This window comes from Ambystoma mexicanum, chromosome 13, assembly GCF_040938575.1.
Source record: "Ambystoma mexicanum isolate Mex_15411 chromosome 13, UKY_AmexF1_1, whole genome shotgun sequence".
In the NCBI taxonomy this organism is placed as follows: domain Eukaryota; kingdom Metazoa; phylum Chordata; class Amphibia; order Caudata; family Ambystomatidae; genus Ambystoma; species Ambystoma mexicanum.
Window position 1 is genome coordinate 434086683 of NC_090938.1, and position 14286 is coordinate 434100968.

The 14286-nt window shown below is 45.7% G+C and overlaps 1 protein-coding gene across 1 annotated transcript in view; it reads left to right on the forward strand.

Annotated features, from left to right (window-relative positions):
- LOC138521307 (sodium channel protein type 4 subunit alpha-like) overlaps window positions 1-14286 on the forward strand; it is a 3496387-nt gene that overhangs the window by 987426 nt on the left and 2494675 nt on the right. Inside the window, exon 3 of the mRNA XM_069634046.1 lies at window positions 10360-10675. Within this exon, the coding sequence (XP_069490147.1) occupies window positions 10418-10675 (258 nt within the window). The 5' untranslated portion in view covers window positions 10360-10417. The remainder of the gene's footprint in view (window positions 1-10359; window positions 10676-14286) is intronic.

Genomic DNA, 14286 nt, shown 5'->3' on the forward strand with positions numbered 1-14286 from the left:
CTGGACTCTCCGCATACGAGATCGTGATAGGGAGACCTGCTAAACCTGCTAAACATAACATAACTATATTAATCACATTGACACGCTTACTCTCTTCTTCACACCACCGCACAACTAGAACACAGCGATACTATGACACCATTCGGTATAGCTGTTCTCATACCATGACTAGCCTCATACTCCCCATCATCCTAATAAACACAGCTTGTTACCCACCCCCCAGCCTAGGCGTTCTCCTCAGGCCTAACTCAGCCAGAATCGTTCTGGATAACAACCTGCCAGAACAAACACATACTCCTGATCTCCCAACCACCACACCTACCGCTAAGAAGCAGCCATCGCACGAATGCCACACCTGCTGCACACATATCCAGTGCTCACACGCACCTTTTGACTCTCTCTCTCTCTCTCTCTCTCTCTCTCTCTCTCTCTCTACTGACTTCCCAAGGGCGTTCAACCTACCAGCGCCTTGAGATCATACCAATGGTACATAAGTCGCTACATAAATGCAAAATAACATAACTATACTAAAAAAAAACTATTGCCAAATCATTATAACTAATTACAGACAGAATGTGGGATAGGGTTTTCAATAAAGAAAGACGTGTTCACAAATAATAAGTCAGGATGTGATTGCCAGGGGTCTTCCTTTCTCACGTTTTCAGCACGGAACAAGGTGGGACTTTGGAGCACAGCACACGGTCAAGCTTTCCCAGCACAAGCCTACAGTTCCATTGCAGCTATCAGGTTCTTCGATGGTTAAGTCTCTTTTCAATAAAAAGTCTCTTGCCTTTGTAGGTTTGATGTATTCAACAACAAACAAACAAAGAGTTCCTTTCGAAATGGACTTTGGGTGAGGACTTTTCATCCCTGGATCTTAGTTGGCCGGACTCGGACCAACTTGACAAGAGGGACAATTCACTTCCTTTAGTCTTCCAATATTTCTTACTTTGATGAAACTTAATGTCTTTTTAAACAGTTCTTCAGGCTTCGCCCCTGGTTGTCGGCTTCCCTCTGCCGGGTTCACTCTCGCCAACTTTTACAGGCAATTCACTGTGGACACCCTTTGATCAAGTACACTTCAGTCATCACACTGTTCATAGGGACTTCAGGCTTCAACCCTTTTTGTTAGCGTCGCTCTGCCAGGTTCACTTCTGCCAACCTTTGCTAAACAGTTCACTGTATTTCAGGACTTTAGACTTCGGTCCTTTTTGTTAGCATCCCTCTGCCGGGTTCACTCTTGCCAACCTTTACGACACCGTTCATGCACTAGTTTCACCAAGCGTTTTTGTTAGCATCCCTCTGCCGGGTTCACTCTTGCCAACCTTCACAACACACTGTTCATGCACTAGTTTGACCAAGCGTTTTTGTTAGCATCCCTCTGCCGGGTTCACTCTTGCCAACCTTCACAACACACTGTTCATATACTGATTTCACCTTGCGGGATTCATTTTCCTTAGCTTCACAATCATTTGTCAGTCAAAGACTTTCGCCGGTACAGAGGATTTTACAAGACCCATGTACGAGCCCTTTAACCTCTCGTCCTTCTTCCCCAGGCTTTCTGGTTATGTTAGTCTCTACCATTGGGTAATCACCTAGAGTTTCCTGTGTGAGCACCCACGTGGGCCCGGACACCTCTGTTGCTGGTTTTCCCCTTCTTTTCTCAATAGTTCCTTCAGACCTTTAAAAGTTAAAATTAGCCACATTCTACTTTTTGGTTTCTTATTGACTCTTCCCTTGACTCACCGGCTGTGATGAACTGCTTGGCTTTCTTCTCCTTCGAGTCACGGTGGTACCAGCGTCTCTCCCCGGCTTGGTCATCAGCAGAGGAGGGTTTTGTGTAGCCTAGACGGTGTCCAGTCAACTCGTCGAAAAAAAACTGGTCGACTGCAATTTGGTCGACGCAATTTGGTCGAAAACCATTTCGTCGAAAATTTGTTTTTTATTTATATATTTATTTTTGGGTTTTCGTTTTGTTAAAAAAATGGGTTTTTAGAGAAAAAAAGGGGGTTGGGGGGGGGACCCCCCCCCAAAAAAAAAAAAAAGGGTTAAAATAGAAAAAAAAAAAAATTCGACGAAATGGTTTTCGACCAATTTGATTCGACCATTTGTCTGGTCGACCAATTTTTTTCGACAAATTCACTGGCAACCGCGTAGACATCTGCTGCAACACACACTGGCTATTGTCCGCGGTTTTATGATTCCTTCCGTGGAGGATTCACAGGCCTTGGTTGAAAAGGGCAACGTGGCTTCTCTCCTTGTCATCCTCTCGGTATGCACCGTCTTTCTCCTCCTCTTGAACTGCCATGCGGAGTTAGCTGTCACGTTGTGCGGTCTTCCTTACTTGTTCTGTGCTCCACCTTATATTCCTGTGGGGAAAAGAAAGGGCCGTCAGGTATGTGTGGTTCTGGTCAATTGCATGACTTTGCCTGACCCCTGTATTGGGACATGTGAGGTAAACGGTTCTGGTATTTGTCCATTGTCTTTCGTGTTGTGCAAAAGTGTTCATGTCACAAAAGCGGATGGGCAGTGTTTTGGAATATTTTATGTGGTAAGATGGGGAAAAAAGGTATTATAAGACGGGGTTGGTTGGTTAACTCGGAAGTATGAGACGGATAGGAATTGTAGGATGAACAAAAATTACCAGAGTTTTTATTGTGACCTGGTCAGGGGGGATTGTGGGACAGGAAGTGTGTTGTTAATGCAGTATACTGGGCTTTCAGGGAAGGCTAATCAGAGGGACGAGAAGAAGAAGGGTTGGGAGTATTCGGGTAGTAAACGGGAAAACAGGAATTCTGGGAGATGTGGTGGGATGTGGTTTTTGAGTCAACTGGGGTCTGTGCTCCTAGATGGTTTACCAGAGGTGTAGGGGTGTTTGGATTTTATTAAGGGGGCTTCTTCGGTGGAAGGGAGGTAGATGTGGAATACCCAAAGAAATTCTCAATGACTTCGTCTTCCTCTCCTTCTTCTGCGATGTAGTACTGTGTCTCACCTGGGGAATTTCCCTGAGCATAACCCGGGATCCCCTACCCAGGTGATCCTCCCTCGCTCGTCCACCCCCAGAGTTGGGATCTGAGAGCGCAAGCCCTTCCCTGGCCACCTGAATAAAGGTTTCCTGAGGTTTACTTGGGAGAGTACCCTCAGGTTTCCAAACCCACCGGACAGAGGATTAAGAGGAGAATTGTGTTCCTTGTGGCAGATTTCAAATGAACTTTGTGTGCAATGTGAATGTGTGGTAAGAGGGGAGATGTTGATTCCTCCAAGGACAATAAGAACAAAATTGCAAAAGTGGCTCATAAAGGCCATCTAGTTACAACTGCCACAAAAAGAAAAATAAGAGAGGACTTCTGGTGTGCAAGTATGGATTCAGAAATAGAGAATGCACTGAAATTGCGCATTCCTTGGCATTGGGAGCAAGGATTTGTCCTATGATTCCAGTTGATTTAACTGTAAGTGCATGGAAAAGAAATTCCATAGACATAGCAGGGCCAATCCAGGTATTACATGAGAATTGCAGATATTTTTGTGTGTGTGTGTGTGTGTATAATTGTAACATTGACAAGTTTTACTAAGTTAATGCGTCGTAAACATGTTGTGCTTGTGAGGTTAGGAGTTGGCTCTTAGTGTCTGTTTCCTCTCAGTTCGTTTTTATGTTTTCTTTTTGTTTGCACAGTGTCTGACTAGTTCTCTTGAGTATGATCTGTTGAGTTTTCAGGATATGCTCTGTTAAGTTTGTGCTTTGCCCTTTAAGTCCAGACTCTATAGGATCTTTGCTGTTGCAATGATCAGGAATGTATTCTCTCCACTCATCATCCTATTCCACCAGGTCTCTTCCTCAAATATGTTTGACTCTTGCCAGTGGTGTTTCAGTTAAGTCATTCTCAAGTTTGCTGTCCCTGGGCATGACAAGAGGAGGTGTTGCACATTCTTGAGTTGATTTGCGTCCTAACAGTAGGGACACGTATTGCTGGAAGATTGGTTTCTAATGGCTAACATCTTGTTAGTTTTCAGGACATTCAGTTGTGCCCTTAAATATATTTTTCGCAAAGCTTTGTCAGGGAATTTTTTAAAGTATTTTGGGACCTCGTCCATTTTTTGCATGTTCGTAGGCAAGTGGCCGGTCGATTTGTATTCATTCGATTTGTCCAATGTCTCGATCCAATCCCAGATTTTTAATTTTGCTTTCACTTTGTCCAGTATGCGATCTAATTACTCTTGTGAGCTTCCAATTGTCGCAAGTAGATCCACATTTTTTTAACCAGGCTGTCAGCATCCGGCTTGTCCCACTTACCATTTCATTATAGATGGTTTCCAGAAAATTTGGCCAAGGCTTTCTTTGGATTTTTCCAAGGAAAAGCAAGCTGTTTCTGTCTGTCACAGATTTCAATGAAGACAAGCTGGGTTCCCTTCTGATTACTGCCGCGGGAGTTGAAGATGGCATTTTAAGACCTTGTGCCAGAATAGGCCTTCCAGTCTATTCCAGAGTGTGGCTGGAAGTTGTGGCATCGCCTCTACGCCGTAGGTGATGGCCGGTATGACCTTGGCTTTGTAAAAATTGATCACTGTCAATAAAGAAAATTGACCAAATTTTCTATCGAGGATCGATGCTTGCGCTGTTAGTTGAACTCCCCGTCTGGTGCGTTTCCAAGTTGTTGCCCTTTTTGGAGCCACTGCAGTCGGCTCTGCACACTCTGCGTGTCTAGCACGCACAAACCGCTCGCATTCCTTCTTTCCTCCAGCCTCTCCTGCACCGTATCTCCCGCAGTCCTGCTTTCCAGCTGTTCCTGTACTGGGTCCAGTTCATCGAGCGCATTCCCACACATGTTTTTGTCCCTCCGCTGCTTCAAGCAGTCGGAGGAGTCTGCAACGGTGAGCGGTTTGTGGGGCGATCACAACAGGGGAATAGGGAGAGAGTATTTGGGATCCAGTGGCTCTCTCCTACCTTTCAGTGAGTGGTTGAGGATGTCGTCAGGTGGCGGTGTCCCCCTTGGGCTGTTTAGCCATGTGGCTGATGTGGCTGATGTGAGTTGTTGGAGAGAGCGAAAGTCCATTGGGTCCATAGGTAATTTGGAGTGTTGGTTGTGGTCCGGGCGGTCTTTGCTCATATAGAGGCCGCTTCGGAGATGATTCCCGCTCTCTTCCACCACTGCCGCCGTCTCCACCATCTCAGCCAGCCAGACAGCCGGACTGCCAGACTGCACCTCTTAGCACCTCTAGGCAGCTCTACGCAGCTCCACAGCCTCTCTGCGGCCCTGGGAGGGCAGCCTAGAAAGACTGATTATGCTCACAAATGAAGATTCTGAGCTGCCAGACTGCACCTCTATGCAGCTCCGCGGCTGTGGAGCGGCCCTGGAAAGGTTTTGAAGGCTCTGCCTTCAGAAACAGAGGGCAGCGTAGAAAGACTGATTCTGCTGACAAACAGAGATTCTGAGCTGCCAGACTCCACCTCTACGCAGCTCCGCAGATTGCATATATTGGGTAAGCGTAATGGATTGTTACTCAAAATGTCCAACTTTGCAATTGTGCAACCCGTGAGAGAGATGGATACAATGAGTATAACATTTCTAGAAATTATGTTTGCTAATGAGGGAGCACCAGAGAAAATGGTATCAGGCAATAGAGTGAGATTTAAATAAAGACAAATGGTTGAGTTTTTAAGAGAGCATAATATTATACAATTGTGTACTTCTCTGTATCATCCGCAATCCAAGGATTCAATAGAAGACTACAAGAGCTTGTTCAGATGTGTGTGCAGAATAGATGGAATTTTTGGAAGGAACTAGTAAGGTTTTTTTTTGTCTTATTGCACCATGTCCCATCCCACTGTGTAACCGATGTTACTCCTTTTCAGTTAATGTATGGACCTTTGCAATGCAACAGGTTGTGTCCAGGATGGGTGAGAGAAGATGTATGAAAATACAATTGGAATGATCATATGCAGAGAGAATCGGAAGTAAGAGTAGGACTCAGATAAATTCAGCAGAAGGCTTATGCAGACAATAAACAAGGAGCAATAATGCTTTGTATACATGATATTGATTGGGTAAGGGTTAAACTGCCTAGCAAAGTCGTGAACGGATTGTTGAGATTTTCATGTCCCAAAAAGAGTGAAGGAGTGCAAGGGAAGTTGTGTGCATTTGGAAAATGGAGATAGATGTAACATGAACTGGATTACTTTGTGTCATGCAAGAGAATATGGATGAGAGCTAAATGAGTGGACCGTGTGAGGATTTACTGAGAGAGGTGAATGCACAGGATTCAAGTTTTTGACGAGAGACAAATAGAGGGTGTGAGTGTTGGGGATGTGCAGAATAAGGAGGGAGGAAAATGCATAGTTGAACCCAGAGTAAGAGTTGAGGGGTCCGCCCATGAGGTACAAAGATTATGTACTGTATTCAATATTTGTTTTACTTCAAGGTTATCTTGTATGTAAAAAGGGAAATATGAGCATTGAACGTTCACGCAGGACCTCCTGCGCGTGAGACCCACGTGAATGTCGAACGTTGAGGGTTGAGGGACATCATGGACTAATAGCTTTATAGTACATACTGGTCAAATCTCTCCCACGTCGATTTCAAGTTAATAAATATTAAGTATAACATACCTTGTGCCTTTGACCATTCTCAACCACAACCCTGATCAAAAATAATCTTGTGGCTCAAGACATCAATGCAGAACATTTCTATCAAACCCAGCCCAGGCAGCGTTGTATGGTATGGTAATATTTATTTATAAAGCGCCTATACACAGACAAGTGTTTCAAAGTGCTTAAGGAGGGTGGGTACATGGGGAAAAACAACAGTCGCTCAGAGCCCTTGAAATTCGGAGGCGATAATAATCTGCACAGGGAAGTAAGTGAATATATACATTTAGCAGGTGAGATACAGCAGATAGGCCTGACGGCGATTCTGCGTTTCTTTTACAAGTGCACATTAGGGGGTGAAGACAGGGGAGAACAGACTGACGATCTTCAGGCAAGGTGCATTCGGATCGTGCAAGTGCACCGAATGTTAGGGGGGGGTCCAAGTGCACCCAGTCGGTGGAGGCTGGGTTAAGTGCAGAGAGAGCTGCTCTCTTGGATTCGTTCTGAAGTGCAGTCAGGGGGTGGGGCTCAGGGCCAAGAGACAAGTGCAGAGAGGACTGGCGAGTTTGCCTGGGATCTGTGAAGAACACTAGGCGGCCAGTCAGCAAGCTGTATGGGAGAGGAGGGAGTGATGGAAAGAGCAGAGAACTAGGTTAGCAGGGTAGGTGGAGAGAGAAGGAGGAGACAAAGAGGAAGGTCTTGAGGAGTTTCCAGAACTTAAGAAGATCAGGCTCAAGACAGAGGGTGGTAGGGAGGCTATTCCAGAGGGAGGCACCGGCGGAGGTTAAGGATCTCCCTCCAAATCTCTGCTTGGAGAAGCGGCTCACTCACAGACGGTTGGAATTAGATGAGCGGGGGGCTCGAGATGGACAGTATTTAGGTAGGCATTGTTGCAGGTAAGTGGGTCCCAGGCCTCACAAAGCCTTGTGGACAATGCAGAGGGTCTTGAAATTGATCCTTGCAGCCACTGGGAGCCAGTGAAGGGATTTCAGCACCAGAGAGATACAGCCCCTGGGCTTGAGGCCAAGGATAACTCTCACTGTTCTGTTCTGGATGAGTTGCAGAGGGCACAGGGCAGAAGCAGGGAGGTTGAGGAAGAGGATGTTGCAGTAATCCAGCCTAGAGAGAACCAGGGCTCTGGGGACAGTGAGATGCTAGGGGAAAGTGAGAAAAGGTAGAGTGCCTCTGAGGAGCTGTAGCTGATAGACTTTTTTGAGATGTCAGAAATGTGAGAGGAGAAGGAGAGAATGGAGTCGAAGATAACCCCAAGGTCTTTGGCCTCACAGGTGGGGTGGGTGCAGGGCCAAGAGAGGCCGGCCAGAGTGAAAGTGGGAAAGCAGGAACAGGGGACCCAATGCAAACAATCTCTGTTTTACTGGCAACGAGGCAGAGGCCATTGACAGCAACCCATGACTGAATGGCGGACAGACAGTCGGGTATGAGCGAGGAGAAGGAGGCGGCTGAGGGTAGCCTGAAATATAGTTGCATGTCATATGAATAACACTGGAAAATAGTGGTGAAAGTGGCAATCACACGTGCCAAAGTAGCCATGTAGACGTTGAAGAACCAGGGGGATAGGTTAGATCCCTGGGGAACGCCGCAGGTTGAGAGAGCGATAGTCGAGAGAAAGGCTCCAAGTTCTACCTGGGATGGGCGGTCAGAGTGAGAGGAGGTTAACCACGCTAGAGCCTGGCCTGTGATTCCCAGGGTGTCACAGAGACCTGCAATCAGGTTAACCGTGTCGAAGGCAGAGGACAGGTCAAGGAGAATGAGGACAGAGGGAGTGTTAGTGTCAAGATTTGAGAGCAGGTCTTCACAGGTGTTCAGAAGAGCAGTTTCCGTGCCTCTGGATGCTCTAAAGCCAGATTGATGGTCATGGAAGCAAAAAAAAAAAGAAGAAGCAGCAGCCAACTGATTCAGTGTGGAGGTTTAGCTGAGAGATAGCCAATTTATCCATGAGTTTGCCCAGGAAAGGGGTGTTAGAGATCGGCCGATAGTTTGCTGGAATGGAGGGGTCGGCAGAGGGTTTCTTGAGCAGAGGGTGCACAAGGGAGTGCTTAAGAGCAGTTGGAAAACTCCAACGGAAAAGGAGAGATTGCAGGGGTCAGTCAATGCTGGTGTGAGGAAGTCAATGTTCTCCTTAATGGTTTTGGAGGGGCAAGGGTCCACTTGTTTGGATGAGGCCTTGATAGACCTGACTTGTCTGGTGACCTCATCAGGTGTGACGGGTTAGAGAGAGGAGAGGGGAAGTGAAGGTGGGGCCAAGGGAGGCTCTGGTTTTGGTGTGTGCTGTGATGTGGAGGACAGGGAGGAAAGGATGTCTCTTATTTTAGTGGTGAAGTGTGCTGCCAGGGGCGAGCATAGGTCCTGGGTGAGTGTGACAAAAGAAGAGGCTGCTGCAGTGTTGGGCAGTTCCTTGCAGACTTTGAAACATTCTGCCTTGTTGTTTGATGCCGCGTAGATGCGGGTTTGAATGAAGACTCTTTTCTTGGAGCGGATGCTGAGACGATATTGCCTTTGAAGGAGGCAGCAGGCCAGTTTGTCAGATGGTCCACCCGACGAATTCCATTTCCGCTCAGCTGTCCTACACTTGCGTTTAAGGGCAGCCAGATCGGAGTCGTACTAAGAGTTGCACTTTTTTGAAGGCTTCAGTCAGACCCTCATGACAGGGGCAAGACTATTAAGAGTTTTGGAGATAGAGAGATTGAGGTTAGCAAGGGCTGTGTCAGGGACGGAGTTAGCCGCAGAAATGGGAGGAGAGCAGATGGAGGCAAAGTAGTTGATATCACCTTCAATATGGTTACCTGGTTCTCACTGCAGTGGCTGTTAATTTCGGCTTTTACTGAAGTCTTTACAGCTGGGGCTTTTGTCCCTGGCGCTTTTTCCCAGATGGAGTCACTCTCTGTGCCTGCTCTGCAAATCTCTCAATTGCCTTCATAGGTGGCTTCAGGGATGAGTTACCCTTATCTCTGCATCAAGAAGGAAAGAAGGACATCCCTCTGATTACATCCCAACATTCCTTCTATCCAGAGGTGGACTAGGTCTGCAGGGTCCACCACACCTTACCAGATGCTGGCATGACAAGCCCCAAAACAAGAATAAAAGAAAGAGCTGGGTGATGCTTCCTATTGTACCTCTGGCAAACTAGTGTCAAAATGTCTGACATCGTCCACAGTGGAAGAGTGTCTCATAAATGCTTGCTGTATTCCTGATGCAATTGTGGACCTTTCCACCAGGCAGAGCACATTGTCTTGCTCGAGTGGCTGGAAATCTCTGCTTATTGAGCACACCACTCAGCTCCAGCAGCCCAGGTGTAACGGAATAGTTGCTACTATACCTCGACTGTGGTTGCTGCCTTCGCAATATGCTGCTGCCCAACATATAATATAGGCAAATATCACTTCAGTTTTCACATTTACTTTTGTGATGTAAAGGTGTGCTATTTTTTGTGAAATATCATGATACTGTATTACTCTCTTGCTGTGCAAATGTGATCAGAAGTGCAAACTGAGCTTTCTGCTGTTTTTTTCATTTTTGCCCATCTTTCTCCACATGGAAGCATTTTGTCATTTGATGTTCATTGATTTAGGGTTATTCATTGATTTAGGGTTATATAAATAATCTCATTCATTCTTATTCAGGCCAGGAATTCCCTGCTATGCACACCTTTTTGTCTTATGCATGTTCTCTTACACATTAGAACATTTCTTTCTGGGATTACATTTGCAAAGTACTTTGCAACTGAAGGTAAATTATTAATTTTATTGCATTTTCAGATCATACTTCATTGGAACAAGAGGCAAGGCATATTTGTTCTAAGAGCAGAATGAGAAGATGGCAACTCCAATTCTTCCACCGGGTCCTGACAGTCTTCAACCATTTACTCGAGAATCACTTGCTGCAATAGAAAAGCGGATCTCTGAGGAACTAATTCGAAAGGAAAAACAAATTGAAGTGCTTGAAGACCGCCTGCCAAAGCCCAACAATGGACTGGAGGCTGGAAAGAACCTTCCACTCATTTATGGTGACCCTCCACCCTCAGTTATTGGTGTGCCACTTGAAGACCTTGATCCTTTCTACAAAAATCAAAAGGTAAGGCCTGGACCGCTCTACGTTGCTCTCTCGCGCTCTCTCTCTCCCTCATATGACTCCTTTGGGACGGGACCCAAGCTCTTTTTGCACAACATAAAAAAGAACAGTTTCCTTTTAAATAATGTTGTGTTGCGCGGTAGACGCAGCAGTGTGGGCTTGGCTAGCCCTGCTGCCTCTGCCCCCAGCAACACCTGAAAGTCCTTTTTTCCCCCATTTGAGGGGACAGGAAGCTCTTCACAGCTTGTGGTGAATTATTTGCAGCACAATTTTATTTTCCTGTTATTTTTCCTCTCAGGCTGTAACCAGGGATGTCATTTCACCAAAATGCCAGGGGTAGCAGAAGTGACATCACACAGCCATTGACCTCTGATGACATCACAGGAAGTGATGTAATTTGACCCCACCGCCAAATGACATCACGGGAAGTAATGGCACACGACCTTTCACCCCTTAACACAACAGGAAGTGGCATTGCATAGCAGTGCCCCTCAGTACACTATGAAAAATATGCTTATGATCACTATAATATGATATACATTTCATGCAAGAATGGATCACCATATGTAGCATTAATATCAGTGTGTATAGGCCCATATTACCAAATTACTGTGAATGTAAGCAGAAACACAACTCGAGTCGCTATGGACCCTCAATCAACAGCTTCAAATGTCTGCCACCCACTGCTGTCCTCCAACACCTTACACCTCAAATGCCTTGCTCAACACCTTCATGTTTACAAAGTGCCACCCTTCAGCAACTTAAGTCTCCAGCATTCTCCTTCAGCACCCCAACGGTGTGAGTCTCAATGATCCTCCTCAAACATCTTATATCTGCATTCAATACATTTCAACACATAACGTCTCAAATACTCTCTCCCTACATTTGTAAGTCACTAGTACAACATTTTAAGTCTCCAGTACCAGCCTCCATAACATTGAGCCTCAAGCAGACACCCCAAACCCAGAGCTGTGCCAGTGGTTATGAATTATTTAAACCTTCCAGCTATCACCTTTCTGTTTTGCTTATTTGGTAAATAACCCACCGTTTTTTGTTATATGGGAGTTGGAGAGTGTTGCAGGTCACAGTAATTGCAGTTTCTTTTATTTTAAAATGTAAACAGCATCTCCATGACATCACACCGAGAAAAGGCCCATTTTTTTTATTAAGGTACAGGAAAAAAAACATGGCAAAGGGGCCAGAAGACAGTGGCATTGCCAGCACATTTAAGGGCCAACGTCTCAAATACTGATAAAATGTAGAGTCATATAGCATGGAGGAACTGGGGTTTGTGGAGTAATGCACTCTCCTCCCGCAGATAGGCATGCGATTTCACTGTTATGCAGCATTTTGTTTTGAAATTAATCCACAGAAAACCAGACATGCAGCTCGTGGCACATTGTTTGCCACAGAAGGTGACCTCCAGGCAGGCTTCAATATTGACTTAATGGTAAAGTAACAAATATACTGCTATTAAAGGTCAGACTGATTAAAAGCTTGGAAACATACCCCAACCCCCACAGGCCTTTATTCTACGGCATATCCCTGTATGTTTAGCCTCGCTTTTATACATCTGACCCCCCCAACCCCCCGCCACTCCCGCCTCGTTATGTTTCATCATTTTGCACAACATACAGCAGTTGTCCGCACAAGCCACCTGACTTTCCTCTGGAAACAAACGGTACAAATTCCAGTCTAACAGTAGGAATGTTTTTCTCTGGTTCAAGGGATCTCAGCCAGGTCCCTCCCTGGCTGTCTAGACGGAGCTCGCACAGGGCTTGTGACTGGCAGAAAAGCTTCATTTGTGATTTTCTTTGAAAGGCCATTGAGTTAACTTCATTTAAGCGACACTATTAGAAATCGTGAAGTGACATCATTGCAGTAAGAAGAATGGAAAGGCTAAGTGGTGGATATAAGGGGGTGGAGGGAGTTCATATCTTTGTTAAACACATGCAAATCAACAGTTTAAAAACAACAGCACTTACAAATTATAACCAGACAGCTTCATAACATAATCTACAGAATGAATGATCGGTCATTGATGTAATGATAAAACAGAGAAACACAGAGTCCGACCTTAAGCACCTGACCCTGCGCTAAGGCCCCCAACAACGGCTGCTAATCCCCAGCCTACAAATGACTTTCCGCTCATTTGCACGCCCCAGGGGCCCTGCAGCACGAGCCACCATGAGCTGTAGAGGATAGCAGGTTGACAGAGCCTATAGGTAGGCGCCACAGCTTCGGGTTCAAACTCTTCTCACAGCAATGTTATTCACGCCCCCAGCATGGCTCCATGACCCTGCTACCTGTCCGGTAAATTAAGTGATGTTTTAAAGTTGAAACTTCCGGTTTATTTATTTTTTTAAAAGAATAATACATTTTTTTTCATTTTTAATACTGGGGTCGCAGGGCAGTTGCGACCTCTGGCGACCCCTAAATGACGTCCCTGGCCGTAATCCAGCAACATCTGTCAGCCCAGTTATGACCAGTGTAAGGGGTTCTGCGTCATGCTCCTCCTGTGGTAAGCACTACACAGTGGCAGATTCCCACAGGCTCTGTTTGTAGTGCCTACGCCCTGAACACAGATGGGTTGACTGCACAAAGTGCCATGCTGGCTCACATCACAGACTTGCCCAATACTTGGATCTTGCAGATGTTTTCTTCTTCTTTAATCTAAGAGAAATATATCTCATCCATTGCTTTTCTGTATTTGTTTATTTTATTGTACATTTGTAAGGCTCTTATACATCAAGAAATTGTGTTTCAAAGCCCCTGTCTTCCTCCCTTCGTACTTTGCAGCTATTCCTTAAAAATAGCACCTTTGATCCCAAGCCAACATCAACGCCTCTTTGTTTGGCACACTAAGCTGTTCTTCCAGTGACTCCTGACTCTGCCACCCTGATCAGCTTCTGAGGCAGTTGAAATTAATATTTATATGAGCCTGCGTCTATTTTCCATCTACCACCGTACTTGTCACGTTATATTATCCTCTATAGCAACTTTCTATATTTTCTACCTTGCGTTACTGCATATTTACACTTATTGGTCAGCAAGTTACTCTGTCTTCTTTTGCATTCATGATTACTTTATTGTTTCATTCATGTTTCTCTTATCGCTTCAGTTACATTGGGCCTCATTACAAGTGTGCCGGTCCGTTAACAACAGTGGCGGTAAGCCTACCGGCAGTGTTGTTACCAGACCTGCACACTCCAAGTCTGCCTGCCGGAGTTGCTGTTCCCGGCAAGTCTGACCCTGCCGGACACAGCTGCCACGGTAGGCAGATTTACACGGAAGCACCAGCACCGTTATTAACGGTGCTGGTGCTTCTGTGTTCTCCATTCCCATAGAGTCCTATAGGACTCTGTGGGAATGTGGAATTCTATTTTACCAGCGCCTGACTTTCCAGACCAGCGGGGTTAGAATCCCCCACTGTTACCAGCAAGCCAGGCGCGGGTAAAATGTGCAAGTCTGGCGGCAACCTGCCGGTTTTACCGGCACGGTTTTTGCCGGACTTGGAATAATGCCCATTGTCACTCTTAAGTATTTCCATTTCGTTTCAGCATGGTTTCGCATATCTTCTTTATGACATCACTCTGCCCTCGTCAGATTTCACT